The 18,741-nt window shown below is 40.5% G+C and overlaps 2 protein-coding genes across 6 annotated transcripts in view; one reads left to right on the top strand and one right to left on the bottom strand.

Annotated features, from left to right (window-relative positions):
* Window positions 1–16,607, top strand: part of LOC308401692 (rho guanine nucleotide exchange factor 26-like) — a 29,228-nt gene extending 12,621 nt beyond the window's left edge. For all 5 annotated transcript variants that reach the window (XM_080890032.1, XM_080890031.1, XM_080890028.1 and 2 more), the window contains 8 exons: window positions 113–242; window positions 757–831; window positions 1,128–1,217; window positions 2,691–2,842; window positions 7,406–7,615; window positions 13,945–14,015; window positions 14,203–14,307; window positions 14,640–16,607. In XM_080890032.1, coding sequence (XP_080746158.1) covers window positions 113–242; window positions 757–831; window positions 1,128–1,217; window positions 2,691–2,842; window positions 7,406–7,615; window positions 13,945–14,015; window positions 14,203–14,307; window positions 14,640–14,782 — 976 coding nt within the window. In that variant the 3' untranslated portion in view covers window positions 14,783–16,607. The remainder of the gene's footprint in view (window positions 1–112; window positions 243–756; window positions 832–1,127; window positions 1,218–2,690; window positions 2,843–7,405; window positions 7,616–13,944; window positions 14,016–14,202; window positions 14,308–14,639) is intronic.
* A 149-nt stretch (window positions 16,608–16,756) lies between these two features.
* The window catches only part of dhx36 (DEAH (Asp-Glu-Ala-His) box polypeptide 36), a 30,336-nt gene continuing 28,351 nt past the window's right edge, over window positions 16,757–18,741 (bottom strand). The window contains exons 25-26 of the mRNA XM_080890027.1: window positions 17,603–17,755; window positions 16,757–17,514 (exon numbers count right to left, since the gene is read on the bottom strand). Of these exons, the coding sequence (XP_080746153.1) occupies window positions 17,284–17,514; window positions 17,603–17,755 (384 nt within the window). The 3' untranslated portion in view covers window positions 16,757–17,283. The remainder of the gene's footprint in view (window positions 17,515–17,602; window positions 17,756–18,741) is intronic.

Here is an 18,741-nt window from a genome sequence, read left to right as displayed (position 1 = left end):
CGCTCTTATCTTATCATTCGTGGATTTGATCCAACATGGCTGTTCCACTTTTGCCTCGACCAAGTTCACTTTTTTCACCCAGTGCTGCATCTGCCTCCTTATTCCCATACAGCTCCAAGAATCCAACATTTAAGGAGGTGCTGACCAGGATAGAGGGCCACCCTGACTGCAGGAACCTCCCCATGATCTCCTTCCTTATCCTGCCCATGCAGAGGATCACTCGCCTTCCCTTGCTCATGGATGTAAGTGCACTGAAAACATACAGCAGGGCTAGCTTAGGAATTACAAGACTGCCTCTTGCACAACAGTTTGTTTATCTGTGTTGCCCTTGTTAAGTCAACACATGGTTTGTTCTAGTGTTAAAGATCTTTCTTTGACCTTACATAATTCTTTAATAATCTTAACTGATTTGTAATGTTTTTCTTCTTCTTCACTTTCATGCTTACTTTGGCAGAGCATTATTCCATTTTTGCTTTGCTTCCCTTTCTTCCTTTCGCTTGTTCTGCTTTTATCCCCCTCTTCTCTTCCTTCCGTCATTGTCTCCTTAGGGACCTCTTGGGTTTATGCTTTTACATTTGGAGGGTTTGGATCCTGAGAAAGTTTGGTTTCCATTCATTTCTTCCCACAGCTTCAATATGTGATCAGGCTGCTGAGAGTGACGTGCATGAGTCCAGTGAGCTGTTGTGGGTTGTTGTGAACTAATGACTTTAATGTGTGTTTTTAATTATACAACCTGTGTGAATCCATGTTTTACAGACAATTTGTCAGAAGACAGCCAAAGACTCACCGCAATATGAAGCTTGTAAGAAGGCTTTACAAGCAGTTAGCAAGGTGAGGGCACTGTTAAACAAAAGTTCAATGTTAATGGCTTGCACCTTTGTTAAATTATTTAACAAAATTATTATTGACGTACGGTTATTATTTAGACAATTAGTTTGTAAAACTAGAGTAACAGTTCCTGTTCTGTTGTATCACTGTGAGCCACAACAGGAAATGATTAATTACTATGCAAAAAAAGCTAATCTAGCTTTCTTGTACTCTTAATTTTGATATGTGGATATGAAATGACAAGCAGAGTGCCTGCATGTTGACGTTTTTACACATTTTATGTGTGTGTGCATTAATAGGTGGTTAGAAAGTGCAATGAAGGAGCTCGGACGATGGAGAGAACAGAAATGATGTACACCATCAACTCTCAACTGGAGTTCAAGATTAAGGTATGTGGGTTTTTTCAGTTTTTTGGCAAGCAAAAATATTTTTGATTAACAAATGACAATAATAGAATAGCCCTTTATTGTCATTGTACGTGTACAACAGGTTTGTTCATCACATAGTGAATTCTGAAGTAAGTTGGATAAAAGAGAAAATAAAAGTTTAGAAAAATTATACCTTCAACTGCTGAAAGATACATTTTTTTTAATTGCTTCGGGCTTGGTTGCCTAGCAACAGACATATCATTCATACACTTTGTTATGAAGGCTGCTAGAGCTAGCTAGATAAGGTTGCTAGAGGAATATAAAGGGAACTGTAGTTAGATAAAAGGCAAGTAATTATCGCAGAGCTGAATGGGTCGGGGATGGTTATTGAGCCGTGGCAGAGTGGAGGACGGACCCGTGGACAACTGGATGAGTTGCTGGCTGTGAAAAGCATTACGGCAACTTTAGCTGAACGGAGCAGAGTACAGAGTGTGGAGAACTAATCCAAGTAAGCGAACGGTGAAATCTGCAGCAGACCAGCTGAGTCAAATGGGTTTCAGGTGTGAGGAGGTAAAGGGATGCACACTGTGGAAAAATTTGAGAAAAATTTACAACTTACTTTCTTCAAGAAATTCCTACTGCTATTGTTGCAGCATGGGGTCAAAATGACCCTCCCTAGTAGTTCTAGGGTTAAACAGATACTGGTGATGGATGTGTATGCACCGATATCACTAGAGTTCAAAGGCAGTTAGGGAACGGCAACCCTCTGGAAAGACTCCCATGACATTATCTGCTCCTATGTTCTCCACCACATTCAAGAAAACCTGGCTGACTAACCACAAGACTAACTGGTCAATGATAACACATCTCACTGAGGCTTTCCTGTTATGGGAGACTGCAGGGAAATAACATGAGGAAAGAGCTAGTCTGTCACCCTTAACTGTAACAGTGTGCTTGTCCCAGTTAGGCTTCATTAACATAACATGTGTTTTGATGGCGTGACAAAGTGGAGTTTCTAGAGAAAATTCGTGCAGGCTTGTGAAAAACATACAAACTCCACACAGAACAGCTCTGCCTGGGTTTGACTCATGTACCTCTCACTGTGAGGTGGTAGTGTTAACCCACCATGTTTTTGTATAGAGTTGTATGCTAAGTGTATCACAGTCAGTTTTAATGCTAATAGGCCACATCTGCTGATCATATTTAGCAAGTGGTGCATGCTAACACGTATGTACACGTATCTGTCAAAAAGAAGAACTCACCCCTGTATTGTCATGAGTATCGACAGTAAACACGGGGTTTGGTAGGTTTAAGTGTGCGTAAGCCATGTGGGAAATTGCTGTTGGCACATTTGGAGCGCACGGATGCCTAGTGAACCGTTTTTCATTCTCCAGCTGTTCATCCCCAACATTACAGACATTTTAAAATTTCTTTGATTAATTAGATTCACCATCTTCCCCTGTTCACCATATTTTCTTTCTTATGCTCCTCTAGCCTTTCCCCCTGGTCTCATCCTCCAGGTGGATGGTAAAAAGAGGGGAACTGACTGCATTTGTGGACAACAACATCTTTTACAAGCGAACATCACGGCAGCAGGTCTATTTCTTCCTCTTCAATGACGTCCTCATTGTCACCAGGAAGAAAAGGTGAGTCTCGTCGAAGTTGTAGAGAACTGCCAGGCCATGCATGGGAGGGTCTGCATCTGATTTACTTGGTGTGAGTTTGAGCTTGGTCTGCTGGCTCTGCTCATAATTCACATGTCGTGGCATGTTGAGTGTGAAAGTTTAACCGTAAGTCTTCAGGTTTTCACTGCGTGTGAGCACTGTATGTGACCGAGATCCTGAGTGCAGGGTGTGTAGATTTGTCTTCTCTGTCGTCATGTTTGAACTCGTCCTGGGAAATGAGCCTGTTTAAAAAAACAAAACAAAGCAAAACAATATTTCTGTGCAAACCGAAAGCAAACCACGAGAAGTGTTGGTAGCAGGGTTTAGAGACCGTTAAAGGAGTTTGATGCCACCGCAGATGTAGACTGCACTTCCACCCTGGCAACATTATCACGTGTGTTTTTAGGTAGATCAGGTGCAGATACCTGAACCTGTTGCTATTTGGCACTATGAGAGGTTTTTTGGCTCTTGACATGTCTTGTTGCCATGAATCACCTGGAGCTGTGAAACCTGCTCTATTGTCAGACCCGTCAGTGAGTCTGCTTTCCTCTTCCCCTATTTCCTCTAGTTTTAGGCAATACCATGGAGAAGAGAAAAGAAAAAGAAAAGCTATAAAGAGGACATCCTTGATATGACTTTCATTTGTGTGTTTGTGTGTGCATGCGTGCGCCTGCTTGTCTGTTTTTGCCAAAACAAAAATTCCCGGCCATCTCCTTAGTGTCTGGAAGTAATAATCCCGCCACTCGCAGACTAAGAATTCCTCAGAACTGTATAAAAGAAAAGAAACGTTCCATATGATATTTTTCTGGGAATCTGATCTGCCACAGCAGACTCCAGCAGTGTGTGGTGTCAAGCCTGTGTTTGGAAGACGGATTCGGGAAAAGGGAGGGCTCCGGAATCACAGTGTGTATTTATGTGTGTGCGTACGTTTGGATGGGGGAAGCTGTTATAATATTGGTTTGTACTGTGGAGAGCGCTGAAGTCCAGCTGTGGCACGCTACTCTGCTGCACTCCATCTGCAGTAATCCAAACAAAAGCTCACCAGGGGCACACAAGGCTATCCAGGCACTCCTAGATCACAAGCGCTTGTAGGTATAATGGCAGAATGGCCTTTTCTGTTGAAATTAAGACTTATAGTTTGAGTGGTATATTTTGCAAGTTCAGTCTTGTCTCACTTTAACATTTTTAGGATTCTGTCAAAACCACAAGAAAGGGGTGAAAAGGTCAGAGCCAAAGCACTTACTTACACAGTAGGCTAGAGAAAGCATAGGCATGACCTTAGAGCCATTTGAGAGTGTATATATAACCCTGTGCTATCTGAAGAAAGAAAGGCTAAATCTGTTTGCCTGTCATTTGACTCCATGTATTCAAAAGTAACTAAGCTGTTTGTAAGTTTTTAGTATGCTGTGTGCTTACCGATGTTCACTATTATTTTTATAATCATCTTAGATTTGTACAGTTCCACACATAAAACATGATATCTGAAAAAAGTTAGTTGTTTTTGTACATCACCCACTGCTAAATCTGTAATGGAGAGGACAATATAGCCATTAAGAAGAGACGAGACAATCTTCTTGTTTTATTGACTTTAAACTATGGACCATCCCTTTGTCAGGCTGGGCCTTGTGTCATGCACTGGTAAAGTGTTGCTCTGCTGGACTCTGGCTCGCAGGAACACTTACATAACACTCCAGCTGGCTTCGTTCTCATCCCCCCCATGTTCCTGTGTAAATGCTGGGCATCATCTAAACATTAATTCATGTTGAGATTTCCATCTATTCTTTTTATTTTTGCTTTTTTTCTCTCATTCTTTTCCTCTTGATCTTATGGTTTGTTTGTGTTTTTTGCTGTATGTGCCTGTGTCTAGTCTATTCTCCTTTTTTTTTGGGTCATAGGCTCAGCTTTCAGCATTATACTCTTATTTTGTGTGTGGGCACGTATCCATTTACATGGAGTTCTATCTCAACATGTCTTTAAAGGTTTATATTAGTTTTGCTTGTTTCTTGAACTGTTTGTTCTTTATTACAGCTGTGATAATGAATTTTTCCTGCTACTAGAAGGGTGGGTGTGTGTGTGTGTGTGTGTGTGTGGGGGTGTGTGGGGGTGTGTGGGGGTGTGTGTGGGTGTCCAGGAAAAGGAAAGCCACAACTTGGGTTTTCTTTATAAAATTGTTTAAGAATTTAACGTTTCTCTCCCACATGTTGACAAAGCATATCACGGCGATTCCCCACCTCAATTCATCTGCCATTTGGCAATGATCTGACACACATGCAAAAAAACTCAAACCTCAAGCATGCAGTTTCCCCACCCATCGCATTCCCAGTGTCATGATGTCAATGGCATTCCAGGCATTTCACCTGTAGGTCAGTCAGGAGCCAAAAAGCTAATGATGCTAATGGCGTGTTTGATGTTTTATCTTGTTAACGCTTCATTTTTGTGTGTTTGAAGAGATTCAAATTCCAAACACTATTTTAGTATCTCTAATTGCAATTAATGGTCACATTTGAAGATTATCTTAGATTGTTTTAGGTGATTAAATTCATCGATTTAATTTTTCAGCCAAAAAAAAAGATAAAGTGAAATGCAGCTTAACTTGTTTGTCAGCTGAGTGGAATTCAAAGGCTTTACCCTTACATACGAAAAAAAAATCTGTGTAGGAATTGAAAGACGTTTGTTATTTCCGTTATCCATTCTGCCCATAGGCATGCCCAGATCACGTTACAAGTTACAGACAGCTGGGAACAAATGTTTGGTGGGCCTTTATCAGCTTTTGATGCTCAATTTTTTTTTCTTTAAAAATTACACACATACAGGAATGTGTTCATACACGTACACAGAATAGCTCTAAATGGAGAGCACCAGACCCTCTTGAGAAATAACTGTCACAATATAGCTTTACGATAAAGGGTTCAAAATATCTTATAATAACTGGAAAATTTGCTGAAGCACGCACGCACGCACAAACACACACAGACACACCTCTGTTGCCTCCATCCTGTCACTCTTTGTCTGTCCCTCTAGGGTTCTCTTCCTTTTCCTACTTTTCTCTTATCAGTAACACTTTCCTGCTTCTATTTGTTGCATTTGCTCATATCCCCATTCCTGGATAAGTGTTGAAATGACAATTAATGTGCATGTCGAGGTCAGAGAGCTCAGGAAAAGCATTTTTTTTTAGATAAATAGAGTATATAATATAATATAATATAATAATGCAGGCAAAGCAGAAATATTCACATAATTCATGTTCCTTCAGTCGTGAAGGGCAGCAGGCCTGTCACTGTCAACAGTGGCAGTCTGACTTCCTCAAATATAATCTCCATTCCTCAATGAGCATAGGAGATAACAGAGGTTAAAACTGACATTACATAGTTAAAAATAGGTTTTGGTAAAATGCACATTTTGAATCTGGAACGATAAAGGGACTGTTTAGGGTAACTCAACATAATGGTAGATGATTATCCTGCTTTTGTAATCACTCGAATTATACCTCTAATGCTCAGCAGAGAACATTTTATTTTTCAATATCTGACAAGTATGAAAAATCTAACCAGTAATCATGAAAAGTTGACTTTTATTAGTTCATTTTCAGTCTTTTGTTAAGCTAAGCTAACTAACACCATTCTATAGACACGAATTGCATTCTAAATCTGCAGGAATGCAAATTTCCCGTGGGTATCATATTATTATTATTATTATTATTCCTTTAAACAACTCCTTTAAGAAGTTGTGAGAAGTGTCTAGTCACAGTTAGATTTGTGCTTGTCTTACATCCATCTTATACACAGACACACAGTGCAGTGTCTCTTAAAGCTACCTCTTCCAAGAAGTGTTACGTAGTGGGGAAAAAGGTTTTAACTTGTGGGTGATAGTTGGAGAGTAGGTGTCGGTTAAACCTTGTGAGCCTCCCAACCATGACTGGATTCTCAAAGAAGTCACAACCGTGAGTTTCAGAGTTTTGTGTGGAAAATCCATGGAGCATGCCTCTGCTGCTTGGCTTTGGCACTCACTTTACATCATGTATAAGTCAGACGTGCTCACTGCTGGCATCTGTTTGAGTTTATGTAATGCACAAGCTAGCTGCTGTCCAGTAGCTTCTCGGCTTGGCTGCTGTTTCAGTCTCAGGTTGATAAAACATGAGCTGGACTTCAGCTCCTTAACACTATGAATACACACACACACACACACACACACACTTTCTCTTCAGGTTCAGTGCCATGTCAGGGGTGCAGTGTTTCACAATCAGCTCCAGATGTTTCTGACCAACTGCAGCTGCTACTAGATTTTTTGAAAAAGTCGTGGGAAATGTAGGCATGCAGTTAAACAAGCAAAAACAGAGTGCAGTCGTAGGATATATAGACAGTTGCACATTTGGACTTTTGATTGGAACCAAATCTGAGGGATAATTGAACATTTTCTTCATTAAATACCATAGTACAGTCTTTCCCACTTCATGATTCATAGAATTGTATGGCTTGCTTTGTAAGTGATGTGGACTAAGTACACTGAATTTTCATGCAATGATCACTTTGTTGTCTTTCTTGTCAGTGAGGACAGTTACACTGTCATAGACTACGCTCTGAGGAATCAGATCAGTGTGGATTTTTGTCAACCCAGCGATTTCAACCGGTCACCGATCAGAAGCACCACCAGCATGCTGAGCTCACGGCAAGCTGGCGCCAACCACCTCTTTCGACTGAGTTTCCCTAGCAACTGCTCTGGTGACAAGGTGACCATGATCGTTGGAACAGAGTTGCTGTAAGTGCTTTTTTTTTGTAACCTTTGTCCCTCTTAAATGTGCTGTTTTCGTTTCACTTGCATTTCACTTGTCACAGATTTATGAGGCATGGCGATAAGGAACTATGAGTCATTTTTGACTCTCATTAAAACACTCATGTGTATTCTATCATCATTTTGGGAAACTAGAGTAGTCGTGTGATTTCACTTTGAACCACACAATAAGGCTCAATCTCTTAAAATTTTAAGACCAGCATGTCTACTCTTCTCTGCGAGGGAGCTTGGATCAAATTTCTGCTCCCTTATCTTTTCTGTATGTGCTCCAATACACCTTTTAACTTCAAGCAAAGAAGATTCATGGTTCTTATTTTATAGTCTCTTTTTGCACCATTACAAGTCACAGGGATATTTTGTTACTTAAGGAAGAGATGGGCGCACTGTTAAATAAAGTCTGCTGTTCCATTATACAGTCGTACTGTCTGGAGTTGTACTCTGAAACAGACCGGCTGTATCAGATGATTGGGTTGGAATAAAGTCAACAAAACAATCATGTATTCTAAATAGAAGCGGCTCTCTTTATTTATAGTCTAAGGGGTTGGTTCAGAAATTTGTCGCATGTGCCACTTAAATATTTACTCACAAATACAGTCAGTGTAGCTGGAGCTTTGGATTCTGTGTCTTAGTACAACAAAAATATTTAAAGGCTGCTTGTATAACCCACACAAACAAAAGGGATCAGCTATGCACTGGGCTTCCTGCAAGGTTTATTTGTTCTTTTGAGTACTGGGAGCTGCAGCTTATGCACACATGCGCACTTCGATGAATGCACAGGCGTTTGCGCACGCATCTTGTTGCTGTGGTTTGATACTGTAAGGAGTGTTTTCATATGTACGGGGCCGGTTCCCCCTCATTCCTGTGTAGTTAGAGAACCTCCCTGTCTGTTGCCTTTACAGAAGCTGTGGTTTCTCTGTGTAGGCTGTGTATATGGCACGTCTACACTGCAAATTGCAACCTTAAAAATGTCTTTCGACTTGTACCATTTACTGTTTATAATATTATTGCCTTGTTTTGGTGACTACAGGTGTGCAATTACATTTTATTGATAAAAATACTACATGTTTAAACCTGGATTTAGTCAGCAATAACTAAACATGGATACCTTACAGCAAGCCATCAAGTCAAGCATTCAAAAGATTAATAGTTATTTTTCAGTCCTGATGGAAGTTGGCCAGTACAGGCAAATAAGTGCGAGGGTTTAAAGTTCCAGGGTTAGATGACCTACAGAAAATGAATCTGTTTTCACACTGGATGAGTGTTTTTTGGTTATTTCTAAAGTTACAACCCCACCCTAATACCATTCTCAGCTCAGGGTAGCAGATTCTGCCGAACTGCCGACACCTCTTGCGTCAGAGGCATGCACACAAGGTGTCACTGACGTACCGGCTGTAATCTTAGAAGCAGAGCGATAACAATTCTCTCTAAAGTCCTCATTAAGAGGTTTGGGGGGTGGCAGTTGCAAGTCAAAAATTTGTCTACCAGGAGCCTGTTTCCCCACCAAACATTGGTTTAGGTTCTTAAAAGTAATTCATAATGACTGTTATCGGCAAAACATTAACCAAGCGAATTTTAAAATGACAAGTGCTTTAAGCATCCATATGTGAGAGACCGGTCTGGTTTTATTTTATTTCCTTTTGACTTTTTGCTTTCACTTTAATTTCAGTTTTTCCAGAGTAACTTTGCTTGTTTCAGTTAATTTTTTACTGTTTCAAAATGTTTAGTTTTAGCTTAGTCTCTGTTAGTTTCAGTGATAGTTTGAGCCTTTATTAATTATTGTATGGGAGGCAAATGTCTAAGAAGAGGTAATAGTGCCAAATTAAGAAAAACACATCGATCAGTTTCAGAATAAAGTTGAAATATGGAGATTAAAGTGGTCGTTTCAAGTCAAACAACTCCCAAAGCTTAAACTCTCTACAAAATGCCTCGTTTAGAGTAGTTACTGAAATCAGTGCTTCATAAACCAGTTTTAGTAACGAGGAAATAATTTCTCTTTAAGCACATAAACACAGTGTGGTGATAAGTGTAAGGACGTTGGAGATATGGTGCAGAAAGCTGCATCAAGTCAGCAGGAAAAACAACACAAATTTGGAAGTGCAAAATAAAATGGCTGGCAGTGGACAGATGCAACGATACTGAGTTTTTAATTTTTATTTTTTTATATCCTCATGGAGTCAAGAGGATATATGTTTTGAAAAGTTGGTCGACATATTTTACCAACTCCATCTACAGAAGGAGTTTTGTACGTACAGCAGCAACTGTAATGACTTTAAACTTGAAATGCTATTTTGAGAATAATCTCCAAATGAGCACAAACTTGTTAACTCGGCTCATCGTTTTGCAGACTAAACATGATGTGATTAATGAAGAAAATATTCAACAGATTATTGGGTAATAAAAACGACTGTTTCCAAAACACGACACCTCACACAGTACGTCATTAAAACAAAAGCCTTCATTTTAAATGATTTGTTTCTGCACTTTTACTAAGTGCAAAAACCTGGCAAAGTATCTGCAGTAGTATTATGTAATAGTACTATGTGTGAATGCACGGGAGGCAGATTCAGTGGACTTCCTTAAATGCACCGCCTGCTGATGCCTTGACCTACTACTCTGGCATGCATAATTGTGATCCCCCACCCAATCTGAGTGCCTCCTCTATGTAGTATAGCTTGTTGCGGAAACCCCCTAGACTCCCTTTTTGATGTATTTGGGGCCCTTGGCTCAGATGATGAGATGTGTGGGTATGTATGTGGAGGGTCAGCGCTTCACTCACTGTAGTCCTGAATGAGCTAAGAAGAGAGGTGGGGGGGGGGGGGCACTCTGGCAACTGTCCATTGTTACAGTGGTTTCTAGTCATTGTTGAAGTTGTTGCCTAGCAACAATCCACTGCCAAGCAGGCTTTTTCCCACGACTATCCTTCCCCCTGCCTGCAACTTAACTCTTCCCGATTCTTCCTCACCGTCCTGTCTCATCACTTCAACAGCAGCCAATGTCTTCGCTTTGTTTTGTTTTTAAATCAGTGGATAAATTCCTTTTCCTCCATTCATTCATCCCAATTTGGCGATTTAACCCAGCCTGACACACAGTGTTGTTTCATTAGCCAGCCTGTTTACGAGCTAAATGAAGCAAATAAGACAGATAAATAGATGCTGGGCCTCGGAAACTGGTGTCACAGTGGACATTAACATGACTACAGGATCTCAGAATATAAACTTAACCACTTTTATAAAAATTTTAAACACAAGTCCATAAAATATTGTTCGATAATTCTGTTCACCCGGGTGACTTGATCTTCATTTTGGTGAACAGTAATGCAGAAACTTTTTGAAAGTACTAGTTTATCTATAAGACTCGGTTAAATGACGTAAAATTGTGAAAATGTTCCATTTAAATAAAATTCTGACATTATTTGCATGACAAAAAACAGTTTTAGGTTCTCATCGAGTAGCCTGCATGCCAGTTTGTGCAGCCTGTGAATGCAATAAGAAAAGATGAAGCATCCACTATTCATTTCATACTGGATACAAAGCAGCACAGGAAGAGCCCCAAAAAGCATTTTTGTTCAGTTTAAACATTTGTTCCCTCCATCATAGCTGACTAAATGTCCTAATATTACACACAATATTATGCCACAGTATCAAAATAAAACAACCACTATGAAAATGACATCTTCCAACATAAGTCACCATCTTTTGAGCAGATTGAATGCAAACACTAAAACAGGTCGATGTGTACATTTTTCTTTTGTGGCTCTCACTCACATGACTGACATAATGAAATATTATACAATAATTAGCAAGGTACGAGGCAGTTTCTTAAAGAGGCAGTGCAATCAAATAATTTTCATACATCGTTTACACGTATTGGATGAGGTTGGTCCCAATCATGTTTTTTAATCTTTCCAAAGTGAAAGCCTAGACATGCAGCTGCTAACTGGATAGGGTGGGGCAGGGACTTGATTTGCTTTTCCTGTCACTGTCACAAAAGTGCTAATGACAAAATGCAGGTCTGTGCATGATTTATCTGTTAATGAGTGTTAACACAAATATACAAACATTAAAAAAAACAAAAAGAAAAAACCCTTCTCTATATTCTCCATATTCCAAAGGGAAATTCCACACATTCTGACTCGAGGCAGGTCTGTTTTTGTTGAAATGAAACTGTGGAAATGGACTGTTATTGTCAGTGTGGTTATTTCTGCTTTCAGTTCATTTTTTCTCTACCTGCCGACCTTTTAAGCTGATGCCTTAGTTTAATTTGAGTATTTTGTGCAAGGTCTAAGAAGCTTACATACAACACAATGACCTCTAACCTTAGCAGCGATGTAATGCATCAGGAATTCACACAGACAGCTGGATTTGAGATGGCACAGGGACCTCAGTGTGGCTTGTTTTGCTGTCTGTGGCAGTGTTTATGATTCTCCTCTTCTCTGTCTGTGCCCTCTTCCTTTTCTTTTCTTTTCTTTTCTGTGTATCCTTTTGTTTGCTGTGCTCATGTCAACGTGTCTTTCCCATGACCTTGATGCTGTGTCTCGTCGTCAGTGAATAGCTCTTCTCTATTAGTGAAACAGAGACGCTACAGAGGTCTGCAGCAAAACAGTTCTGCTTGTCAGATATGCAGCTACAACACAAAGCAGCAGAGATTATGTGACGGTCTCTACCAGAGAGACTGTATTCCTGTTGCACTCTGGTTTTCTTACTCTTTCTACTTTCATTTTAAGTGATAATAATGAAGAAAAAAAAAGTAGTTGCAGATTGTTCCCCTTGGTTTGGGAAATTCCCTGGCTGCGTTGCTCCGTGCTGAGATATGCCGCGTTTCAGTCTGAGAAGTAGGAATTGTACCCAAATACTGTCAGTTAAGGGTGGGAACAGGAGCGATCGGAGTAAACAAACTGACAGGAAGGAAAGAAGATGTAAAGATGAAAAGCAGTAGCGTGCTGCTGAAGTTGTCAGGGGATGGAAGATTAGAAAGAGGCAGTCATTTCTTCTTATCTGTAATATGTAAAGACATTTTACAATGGAAAAGGAGTGAAACAAAGTCCTCTGGATTTATGATGCTCGCCTAGAGCCTGTGCTTGTTATATTTGAACCCATAAATGAAAGTGGGTTCAAACAGGCATCTCAGCAGCTTTAGTGCGAGGTGACTTGCTGTGATTGTTTGCACACATGTATCTGTATCTGGCATGCACCTCCAGCTGTCAGAAGCAACAACTAACAGCTGTCTTTCCCCACAGAGCAGCTCGAATGAATGTAAAGAACCTGCATCTTTAGCACAGAAATGAACAAAGGCAAAACTCTGTCCTATTTTTAAAAAGGCCATCAAGTGACAAAAATGCAGGGTTGCTTTCAAGCACACCGACAGGTGATAAAGAGAGGTGATTGGTTCAACAGTTGATCGTTATGAAATGTATCCACCAAATCCAAAGGTCACACCGTGTGACAGGCATTGATATTGCAGTGTGGGTACGCCCCGTTCTCTTAATTTCACGATTTTATTAAAAGTAATTGTTATCCAATCTCTACTGACCTATATCATTGTCAAGTTAGTTGTTGACATGGCCAAGATATTTCCCCCCTGAAAAGAACCAGAACAGATTGAAATGCAGTAATGATGTCTGACTCATGGGCTTCGTCTCTTCACGTCCCGTTTGAGGCCCCTGTGAAGAGGGTCCATACAATTGTGCATTTTGTTCTCATCTGCAAGATCCAGGGCCAGCAGTGCTGAGTCACAGAGGGCCTCAGCAAACCCCCGCAGGTTCATTTCCGTAGGCTTCTTTATCTCATCCTCTCTCCCTTTCCAAATCCTTTAGAACAGGTGAAATGAGAGGTGGATTTTCATGGAACCTGATCTGTGCAACTCCGCCCACTTTTCCTCGCTGTGAAACTCAAACAAGAAAGAAAAAAAGCAAAGCAAAGCAGGGCAGTTCTTTTCTGAGAACAAGCCTTTGTGCTTGTTCCCTTCAGTTCCCTCTGACTACAAAACACACCTCTGTGCCCTCTCAATAACACGGGACAGAGGATAGCGAGGGAACACTAAGCTTCCTGTGCGGCTCACACTAGCCTGTAAAGCTGTTTGCGTGCAACTCCACCTCATTTTATTTTCTTTAAGTTGATTCTGACCGCCCTTTGTATCTATGATACAAAATCTGAACAATAAAGCATCTTCGACTGAAATTAAAGCAGCGAGGAACTCCCATAGTAGAGCAAAATTTTGAGAGTTGTGGTGTTATTAAACTTTGGGAACACTATAAAGTCCTTTAATAGTTCCTCATGTGCCATTACGTTTTCTTTCAGGAATGAGCGTGCTCGGTGGATCAGTGCTCTGAACAATAATGACAACAATAAGAAGACTCAGGACCGAACCAGTGAGTTTCCACAACACATAATTCACATGGACGCTCTGTCCTGACTTCTCTATTTAGCCTGTTGCGCCACCTTGTGGTTATGAGTTGAAACAGTTTCCTCATGCTGAGTTGGTTGAAATTAGCCTGTCAAAAGATATTTAAAGTGCCAGTGTGACTTCTCTAAAATGATTCAGATGTGCTCTTTCAGATCTCATGCAGGTGGAGATGATCAGAACTTACACCGCCAGGCAGCCAGACGAGTTGTCTCTGCAGGTGGCTGATGTGGTGCTTGTCTGGCAGACTGTAGAAGATGGTATGTCAGCTCTCTCTGCCTCCCTCATATCTTCATATATCCTCACTCATACTCTTTAATATTCCTCTCATTTTCCACCTTCCTGTTTCAACGGTTTCCTTTCATCATTTACTTTTACATACTCTCCATCTCTCTTTCAAAGTCTGCATTTACTTTTTCCACATAATGGATCTGATACCTGTTTGAAGATGTGGTTTCACATCTGTGCAAACACATGGAAGCCTTTTTCACATTAAATAACAGACAGAACCAAAAAAGAAGAGCCAGTAAAAGCATAAAGTACCACACAACACATTCTTCTGTTTTCATTTAAAGCCAGTTTCTCTTCTTAGGCTGGTACGAAGGCGAGCGGCTGCGTGATGGAGAGAGGGGATGGTTTCTAAGCGAGTGTGCTGAACCAATTACATGCCAGGCCACTATTGAACGCAACATGCAGAGAATGGACCGCCTGCAGGGCCTTGAGACTAATGTGTGACAGGACGATGAGCAGACTGCTTAACCTACATGGGGCTTTTCCCTGGCCATTAGTGAACCCTCAACACACCAGTGACCTGCCTTTTTAAGCACTGAACTCAGACGAATGAGTTCAATAACCATACCACTGACCTGTCTCCAGGGGACAACTGGACATCTATGAGAGCCTTGCGGCTGCTAGGCCCTCACAGTGGAATAAAGATGGAGCCACAATCATCAATAAATATCAGCCACACTGTCTAAGTTTCAAAGGAAAGACTAAAAACAAACACGTGGAAGACGGATTTCCCTAATAACTGATTTGTCTCTGTGCAGGTGGGACATTTTGACAGTGGGATCTGTCACACTGATTAATTCCCTAGCCTGGTTAGTAAAACTTCACACCCACAGCCAAAGTCACTGCTTTTTTAGCACCCTACCACACAGCAATAGCTGGTATGAAATTTGTAAATGCTTTTTTGTTGTTGTTGTTCATTTACAAAGAATACGCTTTATAATGTGCAATTAAAATGAGAGTACAGTAATACTGTAAGAGGTAAAACAGGCTAAATTGTGTGAAACTAACAACAGCCTGGCATGCGCTCTGTTAATGAGGCTTCTCAGGCCATGTGATTGAAGCTTTGCCAGCATCTTGTTGATTGTGAAAGTGATAATAAGGAAGGAGGGTGTGATTGGCAGCTTATGTAAAGTGTGTGGGTTAATGTGGAAACTCCTGTGAGTGTTTAATCAGCCTCTGATGGCATGTGAAACTATGACAATATTTGCAACAGAATACAAAGTGGTGTACGTTGAGCTGCAAAAGAGAGACGGGCTATTTGTCTGAAGCTTAAGGCACTTTGTGTAAATAGCAGAATCCATTTTCTTTTTTTTTCTGAATTATATTGAAAACAAAGTAATCTGTATATAATCTCCTCTCTCTTATGGGTTAAGTGCATAACAGAAGGTAGTCTGTCTACCCTCTTGTCTCCTGTTAATGCCACCATCATGAATCAATGATTCATTCATGTCACAAATATTATTAGACGCTCCATTCACTCAATGATTCTGATTGTTTGAAATATTTTACAAGCACAAATACACAAGATCGGTCTCAGACACAGGTATATGCAGCAGCCAGCTACAACTTTAAAATCATCTTGAGCTGTCTGTGGCATTCATATAGGTGTTGCTTTGACACATACTTAAACTGCCCAAAGAGTAGTTTAAGTATGTGGTATAACACAGTATTAGACAGGTGGCTTTAATGGCGTGGACTGGCACTGATATTGGGTGTACACCCTCCCACCCCTTCATATTTATTGTGTTATAGAAGGATGGTAAAATTAATTTTGTGTGCTGATGGCAAGATCGGAAGATAGAGAACAGCCCTGCTCTTAATGGTATTGCCCAGCATGAGTCATCTTTTTAGTGTTGCCCAGCTAAAGAAGAAAAATGACTTGGTCAAAGGATGAAGATAACACCATCTATCAAGCCAACTGCTCTGGACTCAGTCCAAATGACAACCATAACTGTTGAGCCACACGAACCAAGCTATGGCGGTCGGCAGTGCTGCCATGAGGAAGGACACAAGTATCCAGACTTTCAAAGAGAACAGCTTTGCATTTGCTCTCAGGGAACATTAGCTTTGGCACCACACACATAAGCAGGAGCCGGTCTTGTTTAAGTCATTTCCTCTCTTGTATCTAGTGTAAATTACCTTTGTACATGTAAATATGTAAAACGGCTTAAAATGTGTAATGTATGTTTTCGTAAATACAGATTATATTGAAGCAACTTGATTATTCAGCCTTCTATATTTTTAATCAGCAACTCCTAATAAAAGCTGAATTGCCCATCATTTAGTCTGATCAATGACTTTTTTCTTTTTCTTTTTTTTTTTTACACATCAGCAGAGACCACTCTAGGAATAAAACTTGGGACAATAAATTACATTCTTTCTGAACATTTAATGAAGGATAATCAGATAAATCCTCTGGACATTTGCACCTTTCTCAGATTGGAGCTATTAAATCGAGGGTGTGAAATATCATATTACCCAGATGATCTTAAAGCTCAGAACAAATTATGTTCTCTCATCGTAAAACCAGCAATATTTGAGATTTTCCACATCTCAGCCCGGCAAGGCGGATGAAGTTAAGCCGCATGATGGTACACCTTCTCTTTATTGCACAGGCCTGTGGCAACAGGTGAAAATAAACTTATCCAAACAAGAGGTTCACTAACAAGATAAAGTTACAGAAAGAATTCAGAGAAAGACTGGTCCTTTGATCTAAGAGGTGAAAAAAAAATTATGGGAATCAAATGCAGGCCTTTTTTTTGCCTTTCTTTTTAATAGCAGTGGCCTGTATTTGGCCTTCAGGAGCAGCAAAATTTCAATCAAGCAGAACCATCAAGAAGGCCAGCTGGTTATCATAAATAATCCAACTAGACCCTGTGTCCAAGGACGCAGGCAGTAACTTCATGGCATCTTCTTTTCAGAGACAGCCAAATCTCTATCCACTTTTAATCATCGTCATCATCTTCGTCATTGAAGTAAACATGCTCTCCTCTTGGGGCCGAAGCCCACGTTCTGCCATAGCCCCTACTGCTGCCTGTGGGCTTCTCCTGGGTCGTGATGAGGTCTATGATGGCTGTGATCACAGCACAGTCTTTGGATTGACGGTTTTGCCAGTCTACAGGAGCAGGATTACAAATTTTGTCCTGCAGCAGAGAATCCAGCTCTTTCTTTAAACTCTGCAGGACAGACAGGAAGGAGAGATTAATACAAAAGAAATTTCAAAAAGACAGATGTGTTGTTGATGTGCATGTGTGTGTCGTTTACCTTAACAAGGTGAGCAATGCGTGCAGGGGATCTAAAGACAATCCACTGGTCCACTGCGATGGTTTCCTGGTCCTCGTCTTTTTGGATGGTAATGTCTCCTCCAAAGAACAGCAGTGAGAATGGTGACACCTCAGTGCAGTCGTATAGAAAGATCTGAGGGAGCACAGAGATATCAGTAACGCGCGACGACAGGGCCATTACAACAAACACGTCAACACATTTGGTGACAGAGAGCAGCATCATTACGGCACACCCTGCCTGACAGCTATTCTGTGGTGTGGGCTGAAAGTGTCCCATTAGTAAGGAGAGGCTGTGGAGTTTGAAATGTGTTTCAAGAGAAATGTCATCTTGACCAATCTGTGACTTTAACTTATGTATTACACCTCATCCATTTTTCTTCTGTGTTTGAAGGAGACTGATTAATGATTAGGGATGGGTACCGGTATCCGGTGCCATTACGGCACCGGTTCTGACATAAACGTTAGTAACCAGACCGAAAAGCAGCGCACATTTCGGTGCTTTTTGTTTCCTGAGATGTCACACACTTTGGATTCTAGCCAATCATTTTACCTTTCCAAGGATAGTAGGCGAGCCCAGGTACGTACGTTCTTTTAGAGCAGAGCTACAGATTAAAAAATGTTTGATAGAGTGATACTATATATGCCCTATAGCTGCAAAAAAGGCTAAAATTGTTATCTTTTTACAAAAAAACAAAACAAAACAAAAAACAGCTAAACATGAGGGGTTTTTGGACAAAGTTTGTGTTTTCCGTTGTTTAAGCACTGGTTCCAACCAAAGGAGGTATGCTGTATCAACAGAAAAGGCTAACTTGGTTATCATTTTGCAGAAAAAAAAGAGACTTCTAAAAATAAAAACATGAGAGGTTTTTGGACAAAGTTTGTGTTCTCTATTCTTTAAGCATCGGTTCGAGCACTGTTTAAGCACCGGCACCGTTTCAAAAGTACCGGTTTGGCACCGGTATCGGATAAAACCTAAACGATACCCATTCCTACTAATGATAATGCAAATTATTATTTTTTTAGTTATTTATAGTTAAATTCTAAAGACTGCTGGCAGAAAAAGGTGTCATATATAGGTGCACTATAAATCACTCTGTGGGTACACACTAACAAAAAACT

The sequence above is a fragment of the Rhamphochromis sp. 'chilingali' genome (assembly GCF_963969265.1).
Source record: "Rhamphochromis sp. 'chilingali' genome assembly, chromosome: 8".
Classification (NCBI taxonomy): domain Eukaryota; kingdom Metazoa; phylum Chordata; class Actinopteri; order Cichliformes; family Cichlidae; genus Rhamphochromis; species Rhamphochromis sp. 'chilingali'.
The sequence above is the reverse complement of the archived record's forward strand: the minus strand, read 5'-3'. Positions and strand labels throughout refer to the sequence as shown.